We start from the raw sequence: 11,046 nt of genomic DNA, 5'->3' as shown, positions 1-11,046 counted from the left end.
ACCTGCCCAGAGCTTTTTACCCTGTCTGGAACTGCCTTGCTTTTTGATCCTGGAGCCCCGTTACTTCCAAAGCCCTGTCCAACTCCCTGTTTTTCTTGTCTGTTCCACGTGGCCTTGCTCCACTGAAGATCCCTTCCTGTCTCCGTCGCCCATATCTCCAGCCTTTCCTCCACGGTGTGCCCGAGAGGCCTGTAAGCCTTTGTCTCCCCTTCCAAGAAGCATTTAACCCTTGACGAGGTTTTGGCCCAAGCCTGCCCTGTTTGCTTCACATTGCCCTTTCCTCTAGCGAGATGTTGTTCAAATGAAACTGGGCATCGTCTGGGGCTGGGGGTCGGTCGAGACTTCAGCAGGCTTGTGGCGCTGTAGCAGTAGAAATGTCTCTTTCTAGATGGCCCCTGACAGTTTGGGGTTTCTCAGGTGCAGAGGTGATGGCTGGATGCGCTGATGGCATTTGATGGCGTTCTCCAGCTCTCACGCTCAGGCCTGGAGAACAAGGCATTGTCAGTGTGCGCTGGCGCTTGCTCCCTCTCGTGGTCCTCTGAGTTTCCTGCGTCTTTTTATATCAAGAGTTGGCCACGAATCCTCAATGGAGACCTAAGACTGGCACAGAGGGAGAGGGGTGGTTTTACTGCACTTAAGCAAATGGCATAATAAATGGTTGCAAGCACAGAGTCCATTACGATGAAACGCAGAATCATTCAACAAGAGTTACTATTTTTTTTCCCTTCTCTCTTCCTCCCACAGGGCTCAGGTGTGATTAAAGCAGGTTTTGCAGGGGATCAAATACCGAAGTACTGTTTTCCAAACTAGTAAGTACCCTCCGGATTTTGTTGGGTGCGTGGTGTGTCCTGGACTATTTGTGTGGTATGTGGAGGGGAAGAATGGCCTGAAGGTAAATTGAGAGACTGGAAAGATGGGAGACTGTTGCTGGCCCTGTTAGTTCATTATCGTGTGGCGCCTCAATATTCTGAATCTGCTTGAAAAGTTGTAAGACCAAACAAACAGTGCACTTGGAAGCCAACGGTGGAATTAGCTCTCGCCCACCTTTGTTTTCAATCTCAACTCAATCCTACCGTCCTTGCTCCTGTACAACTTTAAAGGAGGTCCGTGAGAGTGTTATCTGCAAGAGGACCCCAAGTGCTTGGACCTCTGTGCACAAAAGAGCTCTCTGGCATGCTCACACCAGAGTGTCCTGGTCCCTTCCACGAGCACAGGGAGGTCCTTACGTTAGGCTGAAGTCAGTCACAGGACAGTATAAACATGCATCTTTTTAGACTAAATAAATAAAATTATATATGTATCTTATTTGCTCTGTGTGTGTATATGTATATATACATACATAAGTGTGTGTGTGTGTGTAAATGTATATAAATAAATAGAAATTTGTATAGAGAGAGCACAAGCTTTTGTGAACTCGAGTTTATTTCATCTGATGCTGTGGAAGGATGTGCAGAAAGCAGAGTATAAGGAGAGAAATATGAATACAAAAGACAAGGAAGAGGGGAGAGAGAAGGGTGGGTAGGGAGTAGAAATTGCTTCCCAGAGAGGAGAGCAGCCTGGAGGTGTTAGTGTTTGGGCACAGAGGAAGTATGGCATGGGAAGCACTAACCTCTGTAATCTCCCTTTCAGTGTGGGCAGACCAAAGCACGTGCGTGTTATGGCTGGTGCTTTAGAAGGAGACATTTTCATCGGGCCAAAAGCAGAGGTAAGGAAACCTATTCGCTGCATCTACCTCTCGCTCTGTGAGTGCAGGAACTGCAGCAGTTAGGCCAGTAGAAGTCTGTGTTAGCACTGAGCGTGGGCTGGGAAGGAAGGAACTCATCCTCAGTCCAGTCCAAGCTGACGTCTGTGCCCTCCAACCCCTAAGCCCAGTCCCGTTGCTTGATTCGCTAAAAGATGTTACGGTGGCTCAGAAACTGGCACCTGTTTCCACTGTCCACATTCCTAGGCTGGCTAGAGGATGCTGTTTTGGTTTGCTTATGGAGGTGCCTTTCCTCTGTGTCCTTATCAGACCTGGTCATTGAGGGCTCTGTGGTACTTCCTAAGAAGGGGCAGTCCAGCTTAGCATCTCAGCCTCAAACCAGTGTGCAGAATTACGCCCATCTCCCTGAACTCCCATGAAGTCTTGAACTGGTGGTGGCATTCATTCACTTCTGGACATGTGCCCTGGGCAACAGGACAGCTGCAGCCCTTCCCAGAGGAGTGACGTGCTCCTGAGATTTGGGACCAGGTTCCTGGGGACAAGTGACTGCCTGCAGCCCCTCTGCACATCTGTATTTATGCCCCTTGAGGCAGAGCAGGTGATGGGACTTTGTTTGTCTGCAGCTATACTCCTTGTGTTCAGGACCCTTAAAATCCAGATCTTGCCTCACCTTGGGTCTTCCCACACCAAGCCAGGAACCGAGCAAGAGGCCTGTGTTTCCCCACAGGCTGTCGCACGGTTCCTGGACTGCGTGGATTCCAGACTATACCCTCCCAAATGGACTTGTTCAGGGCTGGAATTGGTCTCTTGTAAAAACCCAGTTTGATTCCCCATTGCAGCTTTCCATCAGGAAGCTAATGCACCAGTTCATCGATAGCTGTGCAGCAGCTGGAGGTGTTCTGTGGTGGAGTTCCCTGCAGGAATCCCCACTGCAAAATCAGGAGTCAGGATATGATTAGCATGTATTAGAGAGAAAATCCCTTCTTTATCCTGGGCAAGTATCTGTGGGAAGGGAGGTTGTAGCTAACGTACAGTCCTTGCCCTTTAAAATTCCTTCTGGCCTCTTTAAATACAGCATCTCGTTGTCATGCAGTGGGATTTCTGACAAGCAGATCCGTCTGTCAGAGGCGCGGTGATGTCACTGCCTAACAGATGGTGCCGAGCTTGTTTGGAAATCTCTGTGGTCCTGTGCTTTGTTTGCTAGGAGCACAGAGGCCTCCTCTCGATCAGATACCCCATGGAGCATGGCATCGTGAAGGACTGGAATGACATGGAGCGCATTTGGCAGTACGTGTATTCAAAAGACCAGCTTCAGACCTTCTCGGAGGAGGTGAGCTGCTGCATTTCACACGGGCCCAGAGCTTGGTGTGTACAGTGTCAGGGCGTCTAAGCTCTGGCATCTTTCCCTTGCTCTTCTCAGCAGAAGCTCTGAACGTGCCTATGTAATTAAGTCGGGCATTATCATTTTACTGTAACACATTGTTGGAGAACTACCTGACCAGAAGCCTCGAGTAATCTAAAGTCACAGCTTGCCTGAAGATCCAGCGTAGCGCATTCACATGCGCTAATGCATCCCTGCTGGGGCAGGAGCGCTAACCTTTGCTGTTCCACCTCTGTTGCAAATCTGCAGCCAATGCTCATTAATGATGACTAAAGTGAGTGAGGAGACTACCTTGTTCCCTTAGTCTGCAGAGCAGTGACAGCAGCCGCAAAGCCTGGGCGTTGTCTGTAGGAGCAGACTGTGCTGGAAGCGGCTTTGCAGGGCTTCAGCACTATTTTGAGGATGAACTGCAGCCCGTGACACGTAGTCAGGGCTTGTTGTATTTTTCCAGCTCTGTTGGAAACGGAGTGACACAGCTTTGAGCAGACGCATGGGGAAAAGACCCATTAGATCATCTCATCCATCCCTGAGAGGGCAGGGCTGTTCCCTGGACTTCACCCAGTCCAGCTTTATCTGCCCCAGGTCCTGAGGTGTTTCCACCCTCCCAGATGGTTTCACAGCTTGACAGAGCTCTGGTGGAAGTACTCCCTTGCAGTCTTTCACCTATGTCACCTCTGGGCTGCTGCTTTTACCCAGTGGTTCCTAAAGTGGATGAACAGGAGTTGTTCTGGGACCTATTTCCAGTTACCCAGACTCAACTAGGGCTTTGGGGTGAGGGAGCGATGATGCCCTCTGATCACTGCCTGGGCATCCAAAGGCTGTGTCTAGCTGGCCTCCGTGGTGAGCGAAGGGCAACAGGCCTGTGTGCTGTCACTCATCATGCCAAAGCCCCATAATCCAGAAGTACAGCCACTTTAGTGTAGTCCTGAGCACATGCCTGTAGCTGCTGTCAGGCCTTTGTCTCATCTGCTCCCTGATGCATGCCCAGGATGCATTAACCTGGTTTCACTGCTGAATTTCCAGGCTCTGACATGCACTGAGTAGGAGCTGGGGGGTGGGACATGCCTCTCTCCATAGAGGCAGTGCAGAGGTGTCTGAAGAGCCAGGGAGGTTGCTGAGCTGAGCTCCGCTCTCTTTCTAATCCAGCATCCTGTGCTCCTGACGGAGGCTCCCCTGAACCCCCGCAAGAATCGAGAGCGAGCTGCTGAGGTTTTCTTTGAGACCTTCAACGTCCCGGCGCTGTTCATCTCCATGCAAGCTGTGCTCAGCCTGTAAGTACCTGCCCTCTCCTCACAGCCCAGCCAGAAGGGGAGAAACAGGAGCACGAGGCTGTCCTGGGAACTGCTCCTTTGGGAGGTTGCTCTTGAAATGTCTGGTTGTGTCGCAGGGAGTGAATCTGAGCCCCCCAAATCGGGGGTGGAATTTGCTGCTCAGCAAATTGTGATGCTTCTGGGGGAGTTAGAAACCTTTGAACCATTAGGCTGTGCCTACACCAGCTTTTTAGAGCCTTGTTCGTGTGAGGTGCACACGCTTCAGCTCCCTGTAAAACCTACCCTTTGCAATGGGGATTAAACCTCAGACCCCTGAATCTGAAAACGGGTCACCACTGCCAGGCCCAGAAGACCCACAGTCTCCTTAGGCTGCAGCAGGCTCAGCCTCCCCATCTAGGCCCCACTGGGTAGGGCTGGGCCAGAGCGGGGCATCGAGTGGCTGCAGGTTCCCCCTAGCATTTGTTCAGCTTGACCCGTGGGAGCATGAGTGTAAACGGCTGACCTGGCTTACTACCCTTTTACCACCATGTGGTCTAGACCTGCCCAGAGCAGGGCTTTGCAGTGGTTAAAATGCAGGCAGCTGCCCAGGACCTTGACTAAACTGCTACCGTGAGGGGAGCTGATCTGATCAGAGCCATGAACCTCTCTCTCCATATGGCCTGGTGTTAACAGCCACTCTCCCAGGCGAGGAGAACTCAGGGCTTGTGCTACCTACTAATAGCACGTGCTAATCAGTGGAGGGGTGAGAGCTGGGTGAGAAGTTGTTCTCTTCAACCCAATCAAAAGGATGGCCCTGAGGTGGGGGACTGTGAGCGGGTGACCGTGTTTGAGTAGCTTGACCAGAAATGATTGTTCCAGTCCATCTACAAGCACTTCCACTGCATGAGAACATCCTGCTTCAGGAAATCAATCTGTTCTGAGCAGGAAGTTTTGCAAATGGCTTTGCTTTTGTCTGCCGCCTAGTTTCAAGCACAACAGTAGCACGGGGAGAAGTCAGGTTTCTTCTAAAATCCTGAGTGCACGTGGTGGGGGGTATTATGGTCGGGACCTCTGTTGGGTTGGGTCTGCTGTCAATCCTTGTGAAGCCCACTATTATTTTTTGCTCTGGGATGTGATCCTCCCCTCTTTGCCGTAGCTACGCGACGGGCAGAACCACGGGGGTGGTGCTGGACTCCGGGGATGGCGTGACTCACGCCGTCCCTATTTACGAGGGCTTCGCCATGCCTCACTCCATCATGAGGATCGACATCGCCGGCCGCGACGTCTCCCGCTTCCTTCGCCTCTATCTCCGGAAAGAAGGCTACGACTTCCACACCACGTCAGAGTTCGAGATCGTCAAGACCATCAAAGAGGTGCCTGGCTTCCTTTGTGTTTCCCCTGCCTGCGGCTAATTCCTTTGCCCTCTGTGAAATGGGGATGAGAAGCACGGTCTTAACTGGCCCTTTAGCAGAGGGGGCACCCTCTGTTTCCTGCCCCCAGAGTGGGCCACTGAACTTGAACTCTCCTGTTCCTCACAGAGGGTCTTCATGTTGTGATTAAGCCCTGCTGGTTAGGTTAGCACGAGGGGAGCAGTTCTCAGGTGGAGAGAACTCTCCTTGATTGGTTTTCCAGTGCAGTCCTTGAAATCACACGTGCGTGCACGCAGGGTCAATCCTTGAAATTTCAGAGTCGGTCTCTGGGGAATCGAGGATTGCTCACTGCTTGCAATCTCTTGCTAGCGAGGGGTAGCCATGGGATGATCTGTTTTTACTTGGAGACCTGGGCTCGGTGCAGCTGCATAGCACGCTACTGGAGCTCCTCCTTTATCTGAAGTCCTTGGATGATTTTCAGCTCAATGCCCAAACCTGGGCAGTTGATTTTACCACCTGCTGCTGCTTCTAATTTGTTAGAGCTGGTTTCAGAATGGGGGGAGACTCCCAGCAGCCTGTGGACTGGCATGTCCAGTGGCCAGAGAGCAATACCAGAGAATTGTATTGCTTCTCTGGGTCCCACAATGCTGATTTACGTAAAGCCCCGGCTCTTGGAGACGAGTGATGACACAACAATCTTAGTTGCTGTTTTAAAAAATAAGCTTTTAGCTCTTGTTGTTCCAAAGAGAAGCTTGAAAACGTGACCCCTCCTCCCTGCCAAGGCTCAGCACCTGAAGGCAGAGAGAGAACCCCAGGCTGCCGCCTTTTCAGTCTCACGGCACAAAACAGTTGTCACTTACTTGACCTTCTAGGGCAGGGCATGTTGGGGGTTTCAGAGAGAGAGAAATAGTTGTAGGAAGGCTTCAGCCTGTGTAGTCGAGATGTTTTTGCTTTGCAGTGAACTCCACTTCCTTTCCAATGACTCTTCAGAGGTGATAGAAACATAGCAGTGAGAGATTCACATTTGTGCACGGCCCAGATCAGCACAAAGTCAATGCAGCAAAACTTCTTGCAGAATAAACACAGCAGAAAAATCCATTGGGGCACGTTTTCTGTGAGCCCCTGCAGCAACATAGCTGTGCTGCACCATGGCAAACTTGGTCCAGCTGGGGCAGAAAGCCCATGGGGGCACGAGTGACCCAGAACTGACTGCCACAAGCACTGTGCAGTGGCTTGGCATAGACTAACGTGTTTCAGTTCAGGTGGGCCCCAAAGGAAATGTGGTTTCCCAGTAGAAGATGTTGCTGGAATTTCTCTTCTCCCAGAGAAAATCCGGGGGGTTTTATCCAAAAGTCCCTCATTTTCTTTCAACAGAAGAGTTTTATTGGAAATGTCCTGACCAACATTCCTCTTCCTGCCCCTCTTTCCCCTGCAGCGTGCCTGTTACCTGTCAATAAACCCGCAGAAGGACGAGACGTTGGAGACCGAGAAAGCCCAGTACTACCTGCCAGATGGAAGCACTATTGAGGTTTGTAAGGACACACGCTGGGTGATTGCTCACGGGGAGTTCTGCTTTCTCGCTGCCTCTGGCTGTGGTGGGATCTCTTGATAGAACATGGTTGCAGGTGGAAAAGGATTTCTTTTAACCGGCTAGAAGAATTACCTGACTATTTCCTCTTTAAAGAGCTACAGGAACCATCCAGGACATTTTTTAAGTTTTGACTGAGCGTGGCTTCCTCCTTCGGGTTGCAGCTCTTGCCAGAATCTCGGTGATCAGTCAAAACGCAATTCCCAGTTAATGGTGTTTGACTTGCAGTAAAACTAATGAGCCCAAGATCCAGGTGGTCCACAGTGCAGGGGTCTGTGCTGGTGAACTTCCATGCAGGGCAGGCACAGAGGGTGAGCAGGCATCAGCTCGGCGCAAATCCAGGAGCAATTCTAGATGTGGTTTGGATCTTCTCTAGTGGTGCAAGTAATGCTCATTTTGAGGAGTAACCGAGAGGCTCCTAAAGGGTAAAACCTTCCTTATGACATCTCAGAGGGAGGGGGTATGGGGTCTTGCTTAAGATATCAGACTTATCTAGGGAATCTGGACTCCGCTTTTGGTCCTAGCTCTGCCGCTGACTGGCTGAATGGCCTTGGACACATCACTTTATCTGTTTTTTTTCCACCCGTGAAGTAGTAGTAATTTTAGAGCCACAAAGCTATACAGTGGAAAGGATTCCAGTGTAGCCTGTGTTAAAGGGAGCAGCCCTCTCTTCACCAGGCTAACCGTTCAGAGTCCAGACATGAGCATTCAGACTTTGTTACTCTGAAGCTTCAGCTAAGAAGCTCCAAAACGTGGGATCCTTGGTACAGAATTGAATCGGGATGCTTTGTTCCCTGGTGTTGGCTGCAGATTGGCCCGGCCCGTTTCCGAGCCCCGGAGCTGCTGTTCCGGCCGGACCTGATCGGAGAGGAATGCGAAGGGCTCCACGAGGTGCTGGTCTTTGCCATTCAGAAATCTGACATGGACCTGAGGCGAACGCTCTTCTCCAACATCGTGCTGTCTGGCGGCTCCACGCTCTTCAAAGGTCTTTGCTCCCATCTCTCTGCCTTGCCTACATGCTGCGAACTGCTGTAACGCTCCTGGGAAAGTGTTGCGTGTCAGCTCCTATCCTAGGATTGCCATTTGCTCTGTGCCAAAGAAAACCAACCTTCTTTGCTGGCGGGCTGCAGATTAGCCCTGCACCCTCTGCCACTCTGATCCCCTTCCCCGAGGCAGTCTCCTCGGCTTTCTGCTTCCCGCCCTGTCTGCCACAGTCGGCCACCCCTACTAATGCAAGCCAGCCATTTCTGGCTCAATGCCATCTTGCAGCAAGGTGCTGCAACAGCACTTGCTCTGGCAGCTGCCCCTGGAGAGCTGGTTGTCAGCTCTAGTCACTTGTGTAGCTTATGCTGGTTTTGTACACCAAAGTAAGCTGTACTGGTGTTAGCCCATTATAGGTCTGGGCCCTAAAGAAATTTCCTGGTTCTCTGATAATCCTGCTAACCTCACGTTTGATCTCGTTAGCTCTAGTCCTCCCCCTCTGCGTGTCTATCTCTCTCTCACTTTCCTCCCTTCCTTTGGATGATTCCTCCAGCTCTTGTAGACCTTTCAGAGGTGTCTGGCTCCTACCTGTGCCGGGTGAAGCTCTTCCCTGGCACGGTGTCCTTTCCACTGCCCCCGGCATCACCTTGCCTGAACCAGGCTCTTTCTGCTCCTCCACTCCTCTGTTCTAGGATTGCTCCCTTAAATATGCAGGAGGGGCCGTGGCATCTGTTCCAAGGGACATCTTGGCTTCTGACGTGCCCAGACCCCCCTCGTCCCAGCTAACGATCTGCTACATTCACAGAGAGTTGGCTTGCTTGCAGTGCCATGCAGTGGGTCACATAATAATGGCACTTGGGTAGTGCTCAGGGACAAACTGAGATGGGAGCTGGGCGTGATAGATGCCACGCAGAGCATCCAGCAAAGCCCCTGCATTCCTGGTGCGTGGATCAACCGACTGGTTTGTTGCGTGGGCTTCCCAGAAGTGTCTGTGCATAGGACTGCAGGGCTTGCTCGTCAGATGCCTGTGGGATGAAGCTCTGTTGTGTCTGTAGTCACTCAGCGGCCCAGGCTGACAGCCCCTTTCCTCTTCTGTGCAGGTTTCGGCGACAGGCTCTTGAGCGAAGTGAAGAAGCTGGCCCCCAAGGACGTCAAAATAAGGGTAGGCACACCCTCTCCTCCAGGGTCCCTTGTGCCCCCTGGCCTGGTCTGGCGTCCCCCGAGTCCATGTAACAGGCAAGGCTGAGGTGGCTGCCCTGCCCTCTGAGCTGGTGCCGGCCTCTCCAAAGCAGCCCAGGTGCTCTTTTAGGATCTTGAGCAGCATCTCATTAGCAAGGTGCCGCCACGCAGCCCTCATGCAGGGGTGCGGCCTACAGACCTGTTACCATTGGGGTCCCCTTGCAGCGTAACCTGATGGTGGAGGATTGCCTAATGCGATATATCGGGGAGACCTGGGGTGTCTGAGAGATGTGGGGAGCAGTGGGCATCCTGGCAGGGTAGTAATGGAAGCGCTCCCTCTCTCCCACAGATATCCGCTCCTCAGGAGAGGCTATATTCCACGTGGATCGGGTACGTAAAGCACTTTGTTCTCTGAGCCTGCGCGGCGCTACGGTGCTCCCATCCCGACTCCCGTATACTGGGCCTAGAGCCGCGATAGCCCTGTGTCGTGCTCCGTGCGTCTGGCCTTAGTCCCTCACAAAGCCACGCTGGACTGCAGCCAGGGACCGGTCTGTCCCCTCACTGACTGCGAACTTGTTGCCATGCTGCGAGCCCTCCCTCATCTCTTGTCTTGTTGCCTGGTATTTTAATGCCCAGCCTATCGGTAGGGGCAGATCCTGGGTCTCGGAGGCAAGCGCCCTTAGGCCTGACTCCCCAGTGGTCCTGCAGGGAGTCGCTGTGGATTCGGACCGAAGCGAGAGGAGTGTTTGGTCTGTGGTTTTTCACTGTCCGGTGTAGGGGGCTGTAGAATAACGCCGCTGTCTTTCCTGACTGCCTGGCTTCGGCTCCCCCGTGGAGCAGATGGGGACAGTGCCAGACTGGCAAATGAATCGGTAGGGTCCCAAAGCTGATGGGAACCGGATTGACTGGGTCTCTGGGGCAGGGGCCGTCTGCTCACTAAAGCTCCATGTGCTGCTGCTCTGCAGGGGACGAGCAGGAGTTTGCACCCCGGAGAGCTGTGGGCCTGTCCCAGGCTGCTCACGTGCTTGCCTTTTCCTCTCCAGGGGCTCCATCCTGGCCTCACTGGACACCTTCAAGAAAATGTGGGTTTCAAAGAAGGAGTACGAAGAAGATGGAGCCCGCGCCATCCACCGGAAAACCTTCTAGCCCTGGGCTGCGTCCTGGGTCTCTTCAGAGACTCGCTCCACTTCTAAACTCGCTTTTCTGAGTCCGGGTGTCTGTGAGGAGCTGCCTCTGTGTGTGCGTGTGCGCCAGCATGCCCCAAATGTCACTGAGCAAGGAGGGGAGGAACAGGAGGACATGAGGATGATCATTATTGTTGTTACTTTAGCGGGGGGACATTGGCCTGAACTTCTCCAGAACAACCCATTCCTTTTTTCTTTTCTTTCTCACCTCTAATTTCCATACTGTGGCCACAGCCCTTGCTCTAGAGAAAGGGAATAGCTTAATGAACTCGCCAGGAGGGAGCTGACCGCTGCCGACCACCCAGTGGGACGCTAGCTGGGGAGCCCTACCCCCCCCCCTGGAGCATCTGAGCCCTGGGAATCCATAGCAGAGCCCCCTTAGGTCCCGGCTGTGGGTCAGCAGGACGCATG

General features: G+C 52.6%; 1 protein-coding gene across 2 annotated transcripts; it reads left to right on the top strand.

The window, feature by feature from the left end:
* Nucleotides 1-750: 750 nt before the first annotated feature.
* ACTR1A (ARP1 actin related protein 1 homolog A) lies at nucleotides 751-11,037 on the top strand. Of its 2 annotated transcripts, XM_025201205.1 has the most exons (10): nucleotides 751-809; nucleotides 1,630-1,705; nucleotides 2,907-3,032; nucleotides 4,230-4,354; nucleotides 5,490-5,706; nucleotides 7,139-7,231; nucleotides 8,102-8,276; nucleotides 9,373-9,434; nucleotides 9,801-9,841; nucleotides 10,495-11,037. In XM_025201205.1, the coding sequence occupies exons 2-10, from the start codon at nucleotides 1,658-1,660 to the stop codon at nucleotides 10,595-10,597; spliced, it is 990 nt and encodes a 329-aa protein (XP_025056990.1). In that variant the 5' UTR covers nucleotides 751-809; nucleotides 1,630-1,657; the 3' UTR covers nucleotides 10,598-11,037. The 2 variants fall into 2 exon arrangements, with proteins under 2 accessions (XP_025056990.1, XP_025056992.1); XM_025201207.1 differs by lacking the exon at nucleotides 2,907-3,032.
* Nucleotides 11,038-11,046: the final 9 nt, after the last annotated feature.

This window comes from Alligator sinensis, unplaced genomic scaffold (genome assembly GCF_000455745.1).
Source record: "Alligator sinensis unplaced genomic scaffold, ASM45574v1 scaffold61_1, whole genome shotgun sequence".
NCBI classification, from domain to species: Eukaryota; Metazoa; Chordata; order Crocodylia; family Alligatoridae; genus Alligator; species Alligator sinensis.
Note: the sequence above shows the minus strand (reverse complement) of the source record. Positions and strands in the feature narration are given on the sequence as shown.

Coding starts and splice junctions, on each gene's coding strand:
- ACTR1A (XM_025201205.1), top strand. CDS start 1,658: ATGGCTGGTGCTTTAGAAGGAGACATTTTCATCGGGCCAAAAGCAGAG. Junction 1,706..2,906: donor TCATCGGGCCAAAAGCAGAG/GTAAGGAAACCT, acceptor TTTGTTTGCTAG/GAGCACAGAGGCCTCCTCTC. Junction 7,232..8,101: donor CAGATGGAAGCACTATTGAG/GTTTGTAAGGAC, acceptor TGTTGGCTGCAG/ATTGGCCCGGCCCGTTTCCG.